This window comes from Panthera onca, chromosome B1 (genome assembly GCF_046562875.1).
Source record: "Panthera onca isolate mPanOnc1 chromosome B1, mPanOnc1 haplotype 2, whole genome shotgun sequence".
NCBI classification, from domain to species: domain Eukaryota; kingdom Metazoa; phylum Chordata; class Mammalia; order Carnivora; family Felidae; genus Panthera; species Panthera onca.
This window is the reverse complement of record NC_138342.1, coordinates 98410475-98430489: the sequence shown is the minus strand read 5'-3', so window position 1 is coordinate 98430489 and position 20015 is coordinate 98410475. Positions and strand designations below refer to the sequence as shown.

Genomic DNA, 20015 nt, shown 5'->3' with positions numbered 1-20015 from the left:
CAACATGGATGGAACTGGAGGGTATTATGCTAAGTGAAATAAGTCAGAGAAAGACAGATACCATGTTTTCAATCATATGTGGATCCTGAGAAACTTAACAGAAGACCATGGGAGAGGGGAAGGGGAAAAATAGTTACAAACAGAGAGGGAGGGAGGAGAACCATAAGAGACTCTTAAGTACAGAGAACGAACTGAGGGTTGATGAGGGGTGGGGAGAGGGGAAAGTGGGTGATGAGCATTAAGGAGGGAACTTGTTGGGATGAGCACTGGGTGTAGTACGGAAAGCAATTTGACAATAAATTATGATAAAATAAAATAAAATGCCCTCTAGGACTCAACGTGCCTCACTTCCATTTATACCAAACATGCTTTACAATTCAACAAAACAAAATAGTCTTCCCCGCCACCCCCACTCCCAAACTTTTACTCTAATACCATCCACCCTTCAAATAACAATTTACTGTAGAAAATACCATTGTATCCTACACTTCTTAATTAGCTCAAAACCAAGATTCATGACCAAGGAATGTGCAAATCTTTTTAAATCCCATGACCCAGCTGGGTAGATAACTTAACAGTTCATCACAGATGGCAGAACCTAGGCCTGGGGATCCAACTCCCCCACTGAGGAAATAGTAATGTGTACTATGCTGACTTGGAATCTTGAGGGTAGCACACTATCCAAAGAAGATGGCTGACTATGGTGGCAGCCTGAATAAAACATGCGGGCATTTTGCACACGGTAGATACTTCCTGGAGCTTTTACTCTGGCTTTCTGAACTGATTCCAAATATGTCCAACTCTCTGTTGTATACTTCAGCCTTACACTGTTTCCTTTGAAACTACTTTCTGATGAAGTTCCAAAGACAGCAGAAACACTTGGGTCATAAACACCAGAGAGAAAGCACTCAAACATAAGGATTCTGAAACCACCAAAAGATTCTTGACTTTTCATGCCAGGTTGGCAAGCTCATAGGTCATAGTGGCACTGATGGAAAAACTACCTACAGAAGAAAACACATTTATGAGACCTTCAAGGGAGGATCACAGCAGTTGTGGCATCTTGTTTTTGACAGACGTTGGACCCCCACATATGATTTCATTTCTTCATCTGTTATGAGGGGGCTCTGTGGGTCTCACGCAGTCTCTGGCCAAGTAAAAGGACAAATGAACATTGTAAAAGCTGGTGGAGTTTTGGTGCCTAGAATGCAAGCATCCCCTGGAAGATCACCATTGCTTCAGTGTGGGATGGTGCTGTGCCCACCCATGACTTTTGTATCTGGGAATAGCTCTTGCTGCCCTTGGTGTCTTCTCGTATCCTGTTACCTCTGTGCTTTTACTCTCCTTTCTTTAGTTGACCTTTCCCTTAACTTCTTCTTAAATTCAGCTGGACTGCGGGGTAAAGTTTGCAACTAAAAATAAGTGATAACAGTTGTTTTTTTTTTTTTAATTTGCTACATAAGAAACAGAGAACCATGGGTAAGTGGCCTGAGATTCAAGTATTGAGGGGACAGAGATCTAGGAAGAAGGTAACTTCAGTGTACATGAAAAACGGTTAGGGGTCAGTGTGGCATTATGGGGAATCAAAAAAAGGAAGCTAAAGGCCAGGCAAGTGATGGAGGCAGAAGGCAATTACTAAAACCATGGCACTCAGAGACAAAACTGTTCTTTATATATATTTTAAGCTTATGTATTTATTTTGAGAGAGAAAGAGAAATCAGGGGAGGGGCAGAGAGAGGGAGAGAGAGAGAATCCCAAGAAGGCTCTGCACTATCAATGCGGAGCCTGATGTGGGGCTCAAATCTGCAAAGCGTGAGATCACGACCTGAGCCAAAATCAAGAGTCAGACGATCAACCAACTGAGCCACACAGGCACCCCAAAGCTGTTCTTATCAACAAGACAAACACCTTCCTACCTGCTGTGAGACACCTGAATACTGAGCTAAGTACCTGGAAGAACACCTAAGTACTAAATTAAGTACTAATTTATTGCAGAGCCTGGGGAGATTACTACTCTAACAATAGAGGCTTGAAGGACCCAGCAATAAAACTGGACATCCAGAGGAAGGAATTAAAGGAAGGTATCACATTGTAAAAATCAACTAAACTTGCAAAAATTGATTTGTATTTGTAATCAGGTTGTACATTAGGATTTTGAAAATATGCTTGCTTCTTTTGGTAATATTAAATGTATGTGGTAAGAATATATGGTGTTTTTTCTTTAGTACTTAAGACATTTTCAAAGTGACTATTTTATATCAGAATAGTTAAAAAAGAATTTAGTATTCACTTCTACCTCTTTACTTTCACTGATTTAAACAAGATATATCCACCTCAAGTCTAAGATCCTGTCAGATCTGAATTCTGATAAACTTCCCAAAGAACAGAGTTAGTCAACATTATGGGATGATGCAGAACTGAGGAAAACTTTCATTGACATAGGAGTTTCATTTTTGCCGAAGTCTGTCATTTTTTCTGCTCAGACAGAAGAAAATGACACGCTCCTCAGTCCCCAAATGAAAAAAAAAATGCATTTTCTTTGAAAAATGATAGCGAAATTTCATTTGAGTTTTCCCTAAGTTTGTACTTTTACTTCCAGTTCCAACATAACAAAAATTTGGTACACCAAGGAAACTAAACCAAATGGAACACAGCATCCCTGTAAGAATATCAGCTGAGTCACAGAGGATTTATTTGTATATAAGATTGTGACATATCGCATACTTAGAGGTCACTTCTGGTAAAACATACTAAATTATGAAAGCCGGAAACTGCCAAGGTTAGCTAGCGACATTGCTCAACATAATTGCAAGCAATCTTGGTGCACTTGAGACTCTGAGGGATTAGAGAACAAAACCTACTCCTCTCACTTGTCATTTATCTCAGAAGAAGATTGAAATACTATTGGGGTTGTTGAAATCATAATTACTATTTGAGAGCTGAACACTCTCTTTTAAAACTCAAGTAATCTGATTGCATTGGAAAGGTACTACAGAATCTTTTGTAAAATATATACATGTTCTAAATGTCAAAGAGGAAATGGGGAAAAATATGACCACCAGGAACAAAAATTAAATAGGAATAAATTATTAAATTCAATATTGCGTGTTTTCTAGATGCAAAGCATCTATAGATGTAGAAGAGAAGGAATCTCATCAATATAGAAGAGAAGGAATGATTCAAACTGTGAGGATTTCAGGAAAAACTTATAACAATGTGAATTTAAATTAAGTCTTGGAAGATGGATGATTTGGGGGTATATCTTACTTTATATGTTAGATATACAAAAATTTATAATCATTTTATTCAAATCAGATGTGGTACATTGACTGCAGATAAATACTTCTATCTCAAGTTCGCACACAAGAATCTTTGCTTCTGGTGGAACTCTGTACGTCAGCTCTCTCTTCTGAGGGTACCAGAATTCAAATTCAAGTCAGTGCCCTCTGCTGTTGGCCACCTGTTCTGGGTACTAGGGAGTAAGCAGAGTTCTGCCATACTCTTGTTACCTGCTAATCTGCTTCCTGTCACATATAAGAACTTCTTCTTCTTTCCCCCCTACCCCTCTCCCCACCTGCTCTATTCTTGTTTGGCCTTCTGAAAAAAAAAATACAAACTAGGAAAACATTTCTATGACAAGTTCCCCTTTCTCTTTGGAAAAATAAATTTCCTTTTAGTCAAGAATATGTATGTTTGGGAACCAGTTTGGAATAGTGAAGTGAAAATAAACACATAGCAAAATGTAGATTCATGTGTCAACAAATTATCCTGCCATATGTGACAAAGGACATGCTGGGAAGTCCAGGTTGGGGAATAAATACCTAAAGGAGCACCTTGGACAATGAGATTTAAAAGATAATAAATAAAATGGTCTAATATATGGAAATAATTGATTCTAATTCTCTAAAAGAGACTCCAAAATAGGAAAATGGTTCTCTAGATATTCTAAATTAGCATTTAAGTGAAGTGTGGGCAAAATTTAAAGAACATTGACTGTAAGAATAAAGGACTTATAGATGTCACTCTAACTAATGAGGATTATTGCTTTCTTTTTAAGCAGAGAATGAGTTAATCAAACGATATTTCAAAAATTCTTGAAAGATTATAAAACAGGCTGCAAAAGGGAAAGCCTAAAAGAAGGAAAAGGGAGTAGACAATCAGGCGGACACAGATAAAGGATCTATCTTTTTAGCATATTTTGCTTATGATAGCGGTGTCATTAGTGAAATCTTGACAAATTAAAGTACCATTGAGTCGATTGGCAAAATTCAGGGCAATAAGTTAATAAAAGGGAGTTAGGAATTAAAAAAAAAGATGATGTTGAAAAGAATTCAGAATGCAAGTGCTGTTGTAGGGTTGGCATGGAGAATGTGACCAATTATTCATAAGAAAATTTTAAATATAGATGATATTGCAAATCATTTATTATTCTGAGAACTCCAAGAGACACCGAGGTCGACATTTTGAAATCCCACTGCTTGGAGGCGACATTTGAAAAATGAGCAAAGCAGAACAAAAAGCTTTATTTAAATAAATTGTTTCAAATAGCAAGGCTATCAGGGTGTTAAAGGATGGCAAAGTTTCCACATTTGCATGCAAAATGCAAATCAACTGGGCAAAATTAATTTCCATTTTAATTAATTGTAATTAAAAAAAAGTCTTCGCTTTAATACTGGCAGAATGCCTCACACTTTTTTGTTGTTGTTGAATCCTTGAAAGAAATTGGGGTTTAAGAGATTGCATTTAGAAAGTTTTAGATGCCTAGTAGGAGAATCTGCAGTATTTCCAAGAGAACAATAATCTGTATATTCTGTACACCTGAATGTTAAGGCATCCTAAAAGGTTTTTTTTTTTAATTCTAATATTCACATGAAATTAAAACTTCATTTGCTTTTTTCAACTTGGCATGATAAAGAATTTTTAATTAGTAGACAAATATATTGTATGGAATTGACAATCCAGGATCTTTGGGTACCTACCATCGCTGCTCTGTGAGACCAGTTAACTCTATGGTCTCAGCTCTTAGGTTTTAGCTTCTTGGAGCTTAACTTATTTCATAAGCTTTATATCTGAATTTCTGAAGTAAAGGAATGTGAACTAGAATCAGAGATCACAAACTAGATATGGTGGTGTCTTAGTCCACTCAAGCTGCTATAACAAAATACCACAGTGGGGAGGGGGCACTTGGGTGGCTCAGTGGTTGAGCATCTGACTTTGGCTGAGGTCATGATCTCATGGTTCACAGGATCGAGCTCCACATCAGGCTCTGTGCTGACAGCCTGGAGTCTGCTTCAGATTTTGTGTGTCCCTCTTTCTGTGCCTCTTCCCTGCTCACACTCTGTTTCTGTCTCTGTCTCTCTCTCAAAATAAATAAATAAATACACTAAAAAACAAATTTAAAAGCAAAGCAAAAAAACAAAAAAACACAGACTGGATACCTTGTAAACAACAGAAATTTATTCCTCACAGTTCTAGAGGCTAAAGGTTCTAGGTTAGGGTACCAGCATGGTTGCATGAATAACCTCTTCTGGATTGCAGACTTCTTGTATCAACAATACAAACACAAGGGCTGAGAGATATCGGTGGGGTCTCTTTTACAGAAACATTAATCCCATTCATGAGGGCTTCATCTTCATGACCTGAACACCTTCCAAATCTAAACCTCCTAATGCCCTTTGGAGGGTTAAGATTCAACATATGGAATGGGGTGACTGAGCCACCCAGAATCCCACGGTGTTCATTTTTTTAAACTTTCCAATGTCAGATAAAGAAAATTTTATATCAAAACCTGGCTTCTTTTGTGCCCTGGGTCTCACTCAGTTGCTATTATCCTTGTTAAACTGGTTGCAGACTATATGTGAAAACTCATCAGCTTTATTTATGTTATTGGCCTGGTCCTTGTACATATTGAAGTTAAAAATCCCTTATCTAATTTTTAAGTTAGTTTTATAAATAATTATTTTCATTGTGTATTTCCCTTTTTCAAACATTACAAAATTACAAATAATTTTTTAAAGATTTTAACTAACTTTATTATTGTGTATATTATTCCTTGCCGGGAGCCACAGATACTATTGGAAATATGAATGAATTATGTCTCTATTACTACCTATACATATACCTACATATATACACTCCACACACATATAATATCAATATTCATATACATTACATGTGTGGGGGAGGGTATGGAGAGAGTCAGAGAGAGACAGAGACAGATAGAAAGTATATATTTGTTTATGTTTGTGTGTGCATGGGCAGCAAGAGAGAGAGAAAACAAGAGAGAATGTATCTGATCATCTGATTTTAAGTGATATGCTGTATTTTTACATATCTATAGTTTAGATTCACAAAAACTATCCCATCTTTCAACTACTAGACATAACACTGAATGGTGCTAAAGCATTCAAACAGCAAATATGAAGTCAGCAAGACATAAAACTATGAACAACACAAAGAAATTAATTTTTCTCTAACATATTTTAATAATCAGTAAATAAAACATTAACTATTTCAACACTAAATATAATGTAAGCATGAAAACATTAACATTTTAAAAGAGAAAAATATTTTTTCATTGAGATATGTTCATATTACACTTGGTCTTGCAAATATTTGAGAACATAGTCTGCACCAAGTTTTACTTTTCATATTTTTACAATCTAGCATTATATAAGATATACTTTTTAATGTTGAAATCATATTTAGGATTATTTTAATGGAAGCATAATATTCCTTCAAATGGTAGTATTTTAGTTTGCTTAATTATTTCACTATATTATATATTAATTGTATCTATATGTTTCTTTGTTATACTTATTGCTGCCATATGCTTCTCTGCACTTCGTTTCTCTCTTTTTCTGTCTTTTCTCTTTCTCCTCTTCTTCCTCTTCTCCCTACTTTATCCAATTTTTTTTCTTCTCCTTTTAAAGTGTTTCCATAAAGTACTTTCCCAAGAGTGGACTTATTGAGTTAGATCAAAAAGATTTTTCCATAATTTAAAATATGCATTGTCACCTTCTTTTTTGAAGTAGGCTGCACACCCAGCACGGGGCCCAATGTGGTCATAGGTCAAAACCTACGCTGAGATCAAGAGTTGTATGCTTAACCTACTGAGCCACCCAGGCACCCCGTCTTGTTGTTTTCTTTTTTTCTCTTCTCTTCTTTTTTCTTTTTTCTTTTCTTTTCTTTTCTTTTCTTTTCTTTTCTTTTCTTTTCTTTTCTTTTTTTTCTCTTCTCTTCTCTTCTCTTCTCTTCTCTTCTCTTCTCTTCTCTTCTTTTAGAGAGGGAGACAGAGAGAGAGAGAAAGCTCATGACTGGGAAGGGCAGAGGGAGAGGGAGAGAGAGATCCCAAGCAGGCTCCACACCCAGGACAGAGCAGGATGCAGGGATCAATCCCACAACTGTGATTTCATGACCTGAGCTGAAATCAAGAATCAGAAACTTAACTGACTGAGCCACCCAGGGGTTCTTGTCATGTTCTTTTCTAAATGGAAGTATGAATTTGTACTGCCACATGGGCCAGTTTTGCTTGAAAATTTACAACACTTGGCTATTATTTTTTTTAATTTCATGCTAATTAAAACACCTCATACTTACTTAAAATTTGTTAATACTAATAATGAATATTTTATTATGAGACTTATGATTATACAAAAAAACAGTGAACTTGTAGGATGCTATACATTCAAGACAGGCATCTATTTTTGAAGAGATTTTTCTTTCTACCTTTATTCTACTTTTATTTTTTCCACAATTTTGAGATAGCATATTGCAAGAAGTTGAGTTTCTATTTGAAGTGTAGGTATATGCTGTTAAGAAATGAGACTACAGATACAAAATGGTATGAATTTCTTCTCAAGAAAATTTGTGTATTTTATCACAAGTTAAATCTCAAAACCATAATACATTATTTTTTTTAAGTTTTTTAATGTTTACTTATTTTTGACAGAGAGAGAGACATAAAGCATGAGCAGGGGAGGGGGAAAGAGAGAGGGAGAGAGAGAGGGAGACACAGAATCCGAAGCAGGCTCCAGGCTCTGAGCTATCAGTACGACAGCGAGAGTACGACGCGGAGCTCGAACTCACAGACCACAAGATCATGGCCTGAGCCAAAGTAGGATGCTCAACCGACTGAGCCACCCAGGTGCCCCCATAATACATTTTTTAAAGTTTATTTGTTAATTTTGAGAGAGAGAGAGACAGAGACAGAGACAGAGACAGAGAGAGAGAGAGAATCCCAAGCAAGCTCCTTGTTGTCAGTGAGTACCGAGCCCAATGTGGGACTTGACCCCACATACCAGAAGATCAGGACCTGAGCTGAAATCAAGTTGGACACTTAATTGACTGAGCCACCCAGGCACCCTCAGAATACATTGTTTTTATAGTTTTGACAAAATTGGGAATTCTTCCCACTTTTGAAATTGTGATAGTCATGGATGATTTTTAAGGGACGTCATTTCTAAAGGTATATTTTTTTACTAATAGTTTCATTCAACCAAAGTCAAAGAGTTTGCAGTATAAGAAGTCTAGCTGAGTGATGATGATAATCTTTTCATGCATGAGGTAATTAAATAAGACGAACTACAGGGAGCTGTTTAGTTAATGGTATTTCTATGCATCTAATTGATGCAGAGGGCATGCTGGCTACAATGGTTTAGAAGAATACCATGTTCTTCATACCCCATGATATATCCCCCGTCATCAAGTTCATACTCTCAAGTCTGTTCGGAATTCAAGTACATGGATCCCAGTGCCAGAAGAAAAGCTGTAACAGCGTTTCTGAATTGCCAGCTTCCTGGGAAATAAATTGCACACTTGAATCATGCCTTTTTATTTCAGTGACTTCCTTCCATCTCCTGCTTTCCCATTATTCACAACCCCAAGGTTCACAACCTTTTTCTGGTTGTGGCTATTACCTAGAACCCATAATGGCTGTTGATCTCTTCTCTTCTTAACACCATGGTCTATTTACAATCTCAACTCCCTGTGTGTCAAACCTTTTTGACTGCCCTCTGACCTTGGGGGTCTTTATGATGATTGTAGCTTCATGCCTCTTGGTGATTAAATGTTACCTCCTTGGCCTCATGGCCGAATCATTATCTTCATGGATATCATTGAGCCCAGCTTTGTGAACATCTCTCCTGCATTAATTCATGTCCCCAGAGGAGAATCTCCACTACACACCTTAGTGATGTTGGTGTCCCTCTCACCAGTACATTCCTGATGACCTTCATTGAACAGTGTTTCCTCCGGCCTTCCAGTGACATATAATCCACTGACGGGCATTTTGCCCTCAAATAGTATATTCACCACAGCAATCTCACCTCCTTCAGCTCCTTTTAGTGCCTTTTCTGCTGTCTTCCAGAGCAGCTAACACATATCCATTTGATTTAGGCTTAGCTATCTCTTTTGGAGAGCCATGCTAGCAGTGAGTTCACCTATTCCCTTGGGGTCCTTCCTAGGGTATTGTATCTCATGTCCAAAGAAAGTTGCCCCAAGTCAATGAATTCATGCTTATTCAGTCTGAAAGGTTTTGGTTACTTTGATCAAGAACTTGCCAAACTTCATCGCAGGAGTACTGGCCTGGCTCCTGACTGTAGATCCTGAATCTTCTAACCCCTCTTTCCACTCATGTCAAGTTTAGCATGTCCCCAGTCAAGTCATGCTGGGATTTATCCCTAGATAAGGGACTTAACAACCAAAAGAGTAGGTGGGTGAAATTTCTGATGGGGGTACATGTTCACTTGTGGAGGAGAAATCTCTACAGCATTTTTCAGCACAGGAGACGTACTATCTCTTATTTGGAAGTGCAGGGGGAGCGCCTCTGCAAGGTATGAGGAACCAGGTGCCTTATAAAGTCAGTATCTTCAGAAGCATCCCTCTACATATCAGCATCCATTTTTCAGCATCCCATATTTCTTTCCTCACAGGGGCTCTAAGCTTAGCATAAACAGACGTGCAGTGGCTGAGCATTACACAATCTCTAGAGCTAGGTGACTCTAATTTGCAAGAGTCACAAAGTTCCAGAACTATGTCTTTTTGTCTCTGAGAGGCCTGCTTTGGAGCACAGGACATATTTCTGAAATAAACCCTGTTACCAGAGGAATAAATAACTACCATCGAGCAGGTTAGGGTTAAGCACTGAATCAGGCCAAGAGTTGCCATCACCTGAGGCAAATGGACTAAGAGTGGATGATTCATCATTTACAAGCAAAATTCGGATAGTGTTCCCACAAAAGGTAGGGGCTGCTAGGCAGCAAACCTGCAAGTATCTGTTTAAAAAAAGTACTAAAGATTGCTTCCTATATAATATATAAATTATATAAGTTATTTATACGTTCTGAGCTGCTTGGAACCAAAATGGGAATTTATTAAAGTGTAAGGACGTCTAATAAAACAGATTTTTAGACAGCAAAACGTCACATCTCAGATGTGAAAACGTTCATCAGCCATCGGTTCGCGTATTCATTCATTGAAGGAACTCATCGACTTTCAGCCTACCTTGCGATAGGCACGTGGAGCTGTATCTGCAGATCGAGACTCAAAATCTCAGTTCTATTCTTAGCAGAACGGTAGGTCTGTCCAGTAGGGTGTGGATTAGAGAAGTAAAAGAAACCCCAGAAAGGCAGTGACAGCACGCGGGGAACAGCAGTTATGGCATGTACATTATGTGGAGGCCAAATGGAAGAGTAGCTATACTCTACTAATAATTAGTATTATTATATGAAGCATACAAGTAACTGGGCCTCTTCCCACAAGCCGTCCTGGGAGTGGGAAGCGAACTCCCTTAAGTAGGACTTTACTTGACTGTGAGTTTTCCCAACAGTCGCCCAACTCGCGTCCCTCACACACTCTGCCAGGTTGGCGCTACCACGCTCCTCCTTGGCAGCCTCCACCCTCGGCCAGCAGGGGCCGTCAGAACGGGCCGCCCGGGGTCACCTCGAGGAGGCCAAGGCAGGCGGATCCGCAGGGCCGACCTGGACGCAAGGCGGGCGGACAGAGGTGCCTCCAACCCCAGCTCACGCCCCCACCCCCAACTTTCCCCGGGCGAGCGCGCGCTCGGGTCGGGAGCGGGGACGCGGTGCGCGTCGGAGCGAGCGCGCTAGTCCCCGGCGCGCCCGCCACGCTCGCCCGGCAGCGGCTCCCTTCCCCGCGCCGCCTGCGCTCGGGACCAGCCCGAGTGGCCCGCGTGCCGAGCTCCCTCCGCCGCGTCGCCTCCGGACGCCGCCCGGACCGCGGGGCCACCCCGGGAAGGAGGATCCCGCGGACGGCTGTAGCCCGAGGTAATCGCCAGATGATGGACGGGGCCGGTCCTCGCGCAGACACCCGACCCGGGCGACTTGCGATGAGGACTCCGGAGGTGGCACCGTCGGTCTGAACAAGTTTCTCGAGGCTCTGAAATGATATGGTTGAAAATGACATTTTATTTAGCCATCTTTTGTCTTCTGTTTTAATTAAGTTTATTTAGACCAAGAGGTGAGACTTCCGTGGTGTACTTTGGGTTGAAAACATTATTCTGAAAGTTTATTTATGTTGTGGTTATTTGCATATGTATGTTGGCTTTAGCTAATTTGAAACCATTAAGTTAAAATATTCAAGAAACCTTACTGGATCGCTGTGGCACTTAGGCATCATCTTATCAGCTTAGTTAGCATCTGTCTTCTGCGAATGGTACTTAAAGCCAGTCCCTTGGGTGAAGGGTTTTGCTTCTTACACTCTGTTGCACTGAGTCTCACCAGGTTCACAGACCTTGTATGGCTAATTGTAGTAACATATTAGATAATCACAAAGTTATGGGGCCACTACCAATTTGGCCTTTTCTTGTGAAGCCTCTTTCCAAAGGGCCTAAACAGATGGGAGTGGATACTGCGGTTTTCTGTTTCTTTCACACCTGTCTTAAAATTTTCTGAAGTGCTGACTTCAGCTTTTTGAAATTTAACTTTAGTTAATTGTGTCCTAGGATTTGGCGAATCCAATAGAAATAACCCACTTGTGTAGTATAGTAACTTCTAAAATAAATTAAGCAACTTTGTTTCTCTTAAATTTAATTACTGAGATAATTTCAGAATTGACCAAGGACTGATTTTGTTCTGTTAGTTGAAATCATATCAAATTAAATCAAGTAAAACAAAACTTAAAGAAAAAACCCCACAGTTTTCCTTCTAAGTTATTTGTAATTTTCTCTTTCGAGACATTCCAGCATTGAAAGTCACTGTCCTCCCCCTTGTAATTGCTTAAGATCTCTGTCAAAATTTGTAATTGTCTCTTTGATAAGTTTGTTGAGCTAGTACCCTCTGTTGGGTGAGCCACTAGACTAGAATCCTGTAACAGATAGTAGGGATTCCTGTTTGACACAGTGCATTTCAACTTCAATTAGTTACTCTGAGAACCATTTGGATTTTAAATTTAGTTAGGACTGAAGTTTTTCTTCCCTTTTTATAAACGGATTTAATATAGCAACAATGTTATGTGGAAGGATTTCGAGAACAACACTCTTTAACAGTGGAAATGTCTTTATTAAAACACTAATACTTAAGTACTGAGACACAAGTGAAACCAATCTTAAACACTCAGGCATTCATACTTTGTCCTTAAAAAGAAATATTAGAACAGAATGTTGGTTAATTTCTCCATTGTATATATAAACCACATCTCCTGTATCCGTTCATCAGTTGATGGACATTTAAGCTCTTTTTGTAATTGGGCTATTGTTGAAAGCACTGCTATAAACATTGGGGTACAAGTGCCCCTATGAATCAGCACTCCTGTATCCTTTGGATACATTCCTAGTAGTGCTATTGCAGGGTCATAGAGTAGTTCTATTTTTAATTTTTTGAGGAACCTCCACACTGTTTTCCAGAGTGGCTGCACCAGTTTGCATTCCTACCAACAGTGCAAGAGCATTCCCATTTCTCCACATTCTCACCAACACCTGTTGTTTCCTGATTTGTTCATTTTAGCCACTCTGACCGGTGTGAGGTGGTATCTCAGCGTGGCTTTGATTTGTGTTTCCCTGATGATGAGTGACATTGAGCATCGTTTTATGTGTCTGTTGGCCATTGGGATGGAATACTAGTTGGCAATGAGAAAGAATGAAATTTTGCCATTTGCAGCAATGTGGATGGAACTGGAGGGTATCATGCTAAGTGAAATAAGTCAGAGAAAGACAGATATATGTTTTCACTCCTATGTGGATCTTGAGAAACTTAACAGAAGACCATGGGGGAAGAAAGGAGGGAAAAAAGTTACAAACAGGGAGGGAGGCAAACCATAAGAGACTCCTAAATACAGAGAACAAACAGGGTTGATAGCGGGGTGGGAGAGAGGGAAAAGTAGGTCATGGGCACTGAGGAGGTTACTTGTTGGGATGAACACTGGGTGTTGTATGTAAGCCAATTTGACAATGAATTATATTTTAAAAAAATTCTCAAAAGTTTACATAGAACATACATTTTTTTTTTTCCTTTCCAGGACTACACTAATAGAAACTCTTAAAAATAGGACTATAAATGTCAAGACGCTTACTCTAATAGAATTTACCTCTTTTTTGTTCTCACCCTCTCCCAGTTACCACAGTATCTACCATCCCTGTGATATGCTAATTATTTTTATGCTAATTATTTTTCAATTTAAATTAGTTTAATGGGAAAAATGGGAGATTGTCTCCTCAAATATGTAAAGTCTTGATTCTAAATGGTTCTCATCATTTAAACATTTTCTTTAGCATCTTTAAAATGAAAGAATTTCAAAATATTAAAATATCTTAGAAGAAGACTTGCATTTTTGTGAAGAGATTTATTAATTTGTTGATGTATAATATGACATTTTCTTTTAGCTGTTTTTTTAGAAAGTAGTATTTTTGAAAATTATAGCCAATATCTGAGTAATTTTGGTGAAATTAAAAGTTAGTTTTAATGATAGTAGGGATGCTGTCTTAAATTTTTTTACCTGGACTATATCTCATGCATGTAAAGTATATTATGAGCTAAAGCTGAAATATGCAATGGTTAATATGGGTTTGGGGAAATTGCAAATTTAGTATATGTATATTTTTAATTAAGGGAATGTTTAATGTTTGACTATCTAACTTCCTTCCAGTCAAGCTGTGCCTTAGCTGCCCTTTGGTGCTGAAGACCAATTCACAGTAACTCACAACTCTCCCGACACCCACTCCTCGAGTGACCTTCAGGCCTTTTCGGAGGTAAAGTACCATATTCATTGTAATATTTACGTATTTGTTGATCATTTAATATGTGCAAAACTGTGCTGCCACGTTAGTAGGTTCCTAGATTTATTTTTTAGTTTCTGAGTTATATGTGCTCAACACCATTTTACATAGGCTTTGTGGTTTATACTGCGAGATTTTGCACAATTTGGTGATTTTTTTTAGCACTGCTTAGGTCAGATTATAATAGAATTGACTTTATATGTATGCATATATAGGTACTTTATTATGTATAGTCTGAAATATATACCTTAGAGGATAAGTAATGTAATTATGTTTACTGTAATGCTGAGATATATAATCTATTTCAGTTATATATTGCTATAGAACAAATGATCCTGGAACTTAGTATCTTAAATTAAAATTAAAAAATTAAAAGCTAGTAGCTTTTAGGGGTGCCTGGGTGGCTCAGTTGGTTATGCGTCCGACTTCAGCCCAGGTCATAATCTCGTGGTTTGTGGGTTTGAGCCCCATGTGAGGCTCTGTGCTGAAAGCTCAGAGCCTAGAGCCTGCTTCAGACTCTGTGTCTCCCTCTCTCTCTGCCCCTCCTCTCTCTCTCTCTCTCTCTCTCTCTCTCTCTCTCTCTGTCTCTCTCAAAAATAAGTAAACATTAAAAAAAATTTTAAAAAGCTAGTAGCTTTTGATATCTCTCATGGTTCTGTGACTTGAATGGGCTCAGCTGGGCAGTTCTCCTGATCTCATTTGGATTCTTATAGTGTGACAATAAGGTGGCAGCTGGGACTGGGAGCATCTGAGGTCAATTGGCAGGCTATGATGGCCACGCTTCCCTCTCTCTCCAAGTAGCCCGAAGCCTCTTCTCTCCACTTGGAAGCCTCTTCTCTCCACACCTAAACACAGGGAAATGGAATAATATGAGACAGTGAATCTAAGGTAAATCCTAAGGAATCATGACACCATCATGGTCTAATACCAAATTGTGCCATAGGAAATGCTTGACTCCTCACATTCATCTTAAGAGAAATCTGTGTAAATATGCAGTTCTCAAACAATAAATCAGGGTGGGGAACCTTATTTTTATTACTAAAAGGTTGCCTTCTAATAAAAAAATTAAAAATGATTTTGTTTTGAGGCTAAATTAAAAAATACAGGTATTAACAAAATTCATTGTAAATACAACAACATAATGAGGGGGAAAAGTTCATTCTTTCTTTTTTTTGAAATGTAATTGAGGTAAAATATCCCATTAGTTTCAGGTATGTGTCATAGTGATTTGATATTTTTATGAATTATGAATTGATCCACATGATAAGTCTATTTACCATCTGTCCCATACAAAGTTATTCAAATGTTATTGACTCTATTTCTTGTGCTGTACATTACATCCCCATGATTCATTTATTTTATCACTGGAAGTTTGTACCTCTAAATGCCCTTCATCTATTTCACCAACCTCTCAACGTCCTCCCTCCTCTTGTTTATTTCCTGTATCTATGAGTCTGTTTTTTCCTTTTCTGTATTTTTGAGATCTCACATATAAGTGAAATCATACAATATTTATCTTTGATTTATTTCACTTAGCAAAATATGCTCTAGGTTCATCCATATTATAAGATTTCATTTTTTATGGCTGAATAATATTCCATTATGTCTGTCTCTCTGTATATGTATATTATATACTACTCTTCTTTATTCATTCATCTGTTAACAGACACTTATGTTGCTTCCATATCTCACTATTGTAAGTGATGCTGTTATAAGAAAATGGTACATGTATGTTTTTGAATTAGTGCTTTTGTTTTCTTTGGATCGATACTCAGAAGTGGAATTGCTGGATCATATGGAAGTAGTACTTTCAATTTTTTTTTTTAACGTTTATTTATTTTTGAGACAGAGAGAGACACAGCATGAACGGGGGAGGGGCAGAGAGAGAGGGAGACAGAGAATCAGAAGCAGGCTCCAGGCTCTGAGCCATCAGCCCAGAGCCCGACGCGGGGCTCGAACTCGCGGACCACGAGATCGTGACCTGAGCCGAAGTCAGACGCTCAACCGACTGAGCCACCCAGGCGCCCCATGAGGAACCTCTATATTGTTTTCCATAATGGCAGCAGCAATTTATATTCCTACCAACAATGCATAAGAGTTGCTTTTTTTCTGCATTCTCTCCAACACTTGTTATTTTTGGTCTTTTGATATCTAATCTGACCAGGGTGAGTTACTGTTTCATTAGGTTTTGGTTGCATTTTGCTGATTAGTGAAGCTGAGCATCTTTCATGGGTCCATTGGCCATCTGTATGTCTTCTTTGGAAAAAAGTCTATTCAAGTCCTATGCCTTGTTTTTAATTGGGTTGTATGTTTTTTTGGTGTTGAGTTGTATGAGTTCTTTATATAGTTTGGATATTAACCCCTTATTGGATATATCATTTGCAAGTACCTTCTCTCATTCAGTAGGTTGCCTTTTAATTTTGTTGATGGTTTCCTCTGCTGTGCAAATGCTTTTTAGTTTCATGTAATCTCATTTGTTTATTTTAACTGTTGTTGCCCTTGATTAAGGGACTAGTTCAAAAAAATATTGCTAAGACCAGTGTCACAGAGCATACTGCCTATGTTTGTTTTCATGAATTTTGTGGTTTCAGGTCTTACATTCAGGTCTTTAAATCCTTTTGAATTTATTTTTGTTTATAATATAAGATAGAGGTCCAGTTTCATTCTTTTGCATGTAGCTATCCAGGTTCCCCAATGCCATTTAAGAGACTCTCTTTTCCCCATTGTATATTCTTGCCTCCTTTGTCATAGTTTATTTTTTATTTTATTTTTTTAAATGTAACTTATTGTCAAATTGGTTTCCATACAACAGCTAGTGCTCATCCCAACATCCTTTGTCATAGTTTCATTGCCCATATATGCATGGGTTTTTTTTCTGAGTTCTCTATTTTGTTTCATTGATTTATGTCTGTTTTTGTGCAAGTGCCATGCTGTTTTGATTATCATAGCTCTGTAGTATAGTTCAAAATCAGGGAGTGTGATACCTCCAGCTTTATTCTTCTTTCTCAGAATTTCTTTGACTATTTGGGGTCTTATGTGGGTCCATACACATTTTAGAATTCTTTGTCTAGTTCTGTGAAAAATTCCACTGCTATTTTGATAAGGATTGGATTGAATCTGTAGATTACTTTAGGTTGTATGGACATTTTAACAATATTAACCCATACAATACATTACCATGATATATCTTTCCACTTATTTGTGTAATTTTCAATTTCTTTCATCAGTGTCTTACTGAATTCAGAATACAGGTCTGTCACCTTCTTGGTTAAATTTATTCTTAGATATTTTAATATTTTTGAGAAAAATGTAAATGTGATTGTTGTCTTAATTTCTCTTCCTGGTAGTTTGTTATTACTGTACAGAAACACAACTAATTTCTGTATATTAATTTGTATGCTGTGACTTTACTAAATATATTTACAAATTTTAATAGCTCTTTGGTAGAGTCTTAAGGGTTTTCTATGTATAATATGTCAGCAGCAATCAGTGACAGTTTTACTTATTGCTTTTTAATTTGAATGCTTTTTATTTCTCTTTCTTGTCTGATTGTTATGGCTAGGACTTCCAATACTATGTTAAATAATAATGGCAAGAGTGGGCATCCTTGTCTTGTTCTTGATATTAGAGGACAAAATTTCAGCATTTCATCATTGACCATGATGTTAGCTGTGGGTTTATTGTATATGGCCTTTATTATATTGAGATTTTATATTTTATATCCACTTTGTAGAGAGGGTTTTTTTTAATCAGAAATAGATGTTGATTTTATCAAATGCTTTTTCAGCATCTATTGAGATGATCTTATGATTTTTACCTTTGTTTATTATTATGGTGTATGATACTGATGAATTTGCTGATGTTGACTATGCTTGCATCCCTGGAATAATTCCCCCTTGATCATAGTAGGATACTTTTTAATGTATTGTTGAATTCCATTTGCTAATATTTTGTTGACAATTTTTGCATCTATGTTCATTATGGATAATGGCCTGTATTTTTTTTTTTTTTTTGGTGTCTTTATCTGGTTTTTGTATCAGGATAATGCCAGACTTCTAAAATGAGTTTGGAAGCATTCCTTCCTCTTCAGTTTTTGAAATAATTTGGGAAGAATTGGTACTAACTCTTTTAGTGTTCAGTAGAATTTACCAGTAAAGCTGTCAAGTCCTGTACTTTGGTATGTTGGGAGTTTTTAAATTACTGATTTAATTTCTTTTCGTGTAATTGGTCTATTACGTTTTCTATTCCTTCGTGTTTCAGTCTTGGATAATGTATCTTTCTAAGAATTTATCCATTACCTCTTGGTTTTCCAATTTATTGGTGTATAATTGTTTGTAGTACTATCTTATGATCCTTTGTATTTCTGTGATGTCAGTTGTAATTTCTCTATCATTTCTGATTTTATTTATTTGGGCTCTCATCTTTGTTTAATGGGACTGGCTAAAGGTAAATAAGTTTTGTGTATCTTTCCTAAGAACCAGCTCTTAGTGCCCTTGATATGTATATATGTAGATATATATGTATATGTATATATGTAGATATGTATATACATACATATATATGTAGATATGTATAGATATATTTGTATATATATATGTATGTATATACATATGTATATATATATTTGATTTCATTTATTTCCTTTCTGGTCTTATTTCCTTTCTTCTACTAACTTTGGTCTTTGTTCTCTTGAGAGGTGGTACCTGTAGGTATAAACTTACAATATTTAATTGTGATTTTTCTTATTTCTTGAAATAAGCCTATATTGCTGTGAATTTCCCTCTTGGGACTGCTTTTGCAGTGTCCCATTGATTTTGGAAGGTTGTGTTTCTATTTTCCTGTGTCTCAAAGTATTTTTTTTTAATTTCCCCTTTGATTTCTTTGTTGACCCATTTATTGTTTAGTAGCATGTTGTTTAGCATCTGCATGTTTTGTTTCTCTTTTTTCTCAGTTTTGTTCTTGTAATTGATTTCTAGTTTCATATTGTTGGTTGGCAAAGATGCTTGATAGGTTTTCAGTTTCTTTAAATTATTGAGTCATGTTTTGTGACCTAACGTGATCCATTCTGAAGAATGTTTCACGTGCACTTGAAAAGAATATGTATTCACTACAATGAGATATCACCTTACACCTATGAGGATGTGGAGGAGAAGGAACCCTGTTGCACTGTTGGTGGGAATGCAAAATGGTACAACCACTGTGGGAACAATGTAGAGATTGTTCAAAAAGTTGAAAAAAGAAGTACCCTAAGACCCAGTAATCACACTACTGAGTATTTTCCCAAAGAATACAAAAAAACAAAAAACAAAAACAAAAACAAAAAAAACTAATTCAAAGGGATATATGCACCCTTATGTTTATTTCAGCATTATTTTTAATAGCCAAAATATGGAAGCAGCCCAAATGTCCATTGATTGATGAATGGATAAAGAAGTGTGTGTGTGTGTGTGTGTGTGTGTGTGTGTGTGTGATGGAATATTATTCAGTCATAAAAAAGAATGAAATATTGCCATTTACAATTACATGGATGGATCTAGTGAGTATAATCCTAAGCGAAATAAGTCAGAGAAAGACAAATAGCATATGATTTCACTCATATGTGGAATTTTAAAATCTAAACAAATGAGCAAAACAGACAAGAGAGGTAGGGAGTGAGAAACAAAGAAATATACTCTTAACTACAGAGAACAAACTGATGGTTGGAGTGGATAGGAGGATGCATTAATTAGGTGATGGAGATAAAGGAGTACAATTGTCATGATGATCACTGGGTGATGTATGGAAT

General features: G+C 37.3%; 1 protein-coding gene and 1 non-coding gene across 2 annotated transcripts in view; one reads left to right on the top strand and one right to left on the bottom strand.

The window, feature by feature from the left end:
* The first annotated feature begins 9738 nt into the window (after window positions 1-9738).
* The window catches only part of LOC132692165 (uncharacterized), a 40541-nt gene continuing 30264 nt past the window's right edge, over window positions 9739-20015 (top strand). Inside the window, exons 1-3 of the mRNA XM_081795430.1 lie at window positions 9739-9833; window positions 10732-11478; window positions 14101-14203. Coding sequence (XP_081651556.1) covers window positions 9739-9833; window positions 10732-11380 — 744 coding nt within the window. The 3' untranslated portion in view covers window positions 11381-11478; window positions 14101-14203. The remainder of the gene's footprint in view (window positions 9834-10731; window positions 11479-14100; window positions 14204-20015) is intronic.
* On the bottom strand, window positions 16169-16253 carry TRNAR-UCG (transfer RNA arginine (anticodon UCG)). Its single transcript has one exon. It is a non-coding gene; the product is annotated as a tRNA-Arg (tRNA).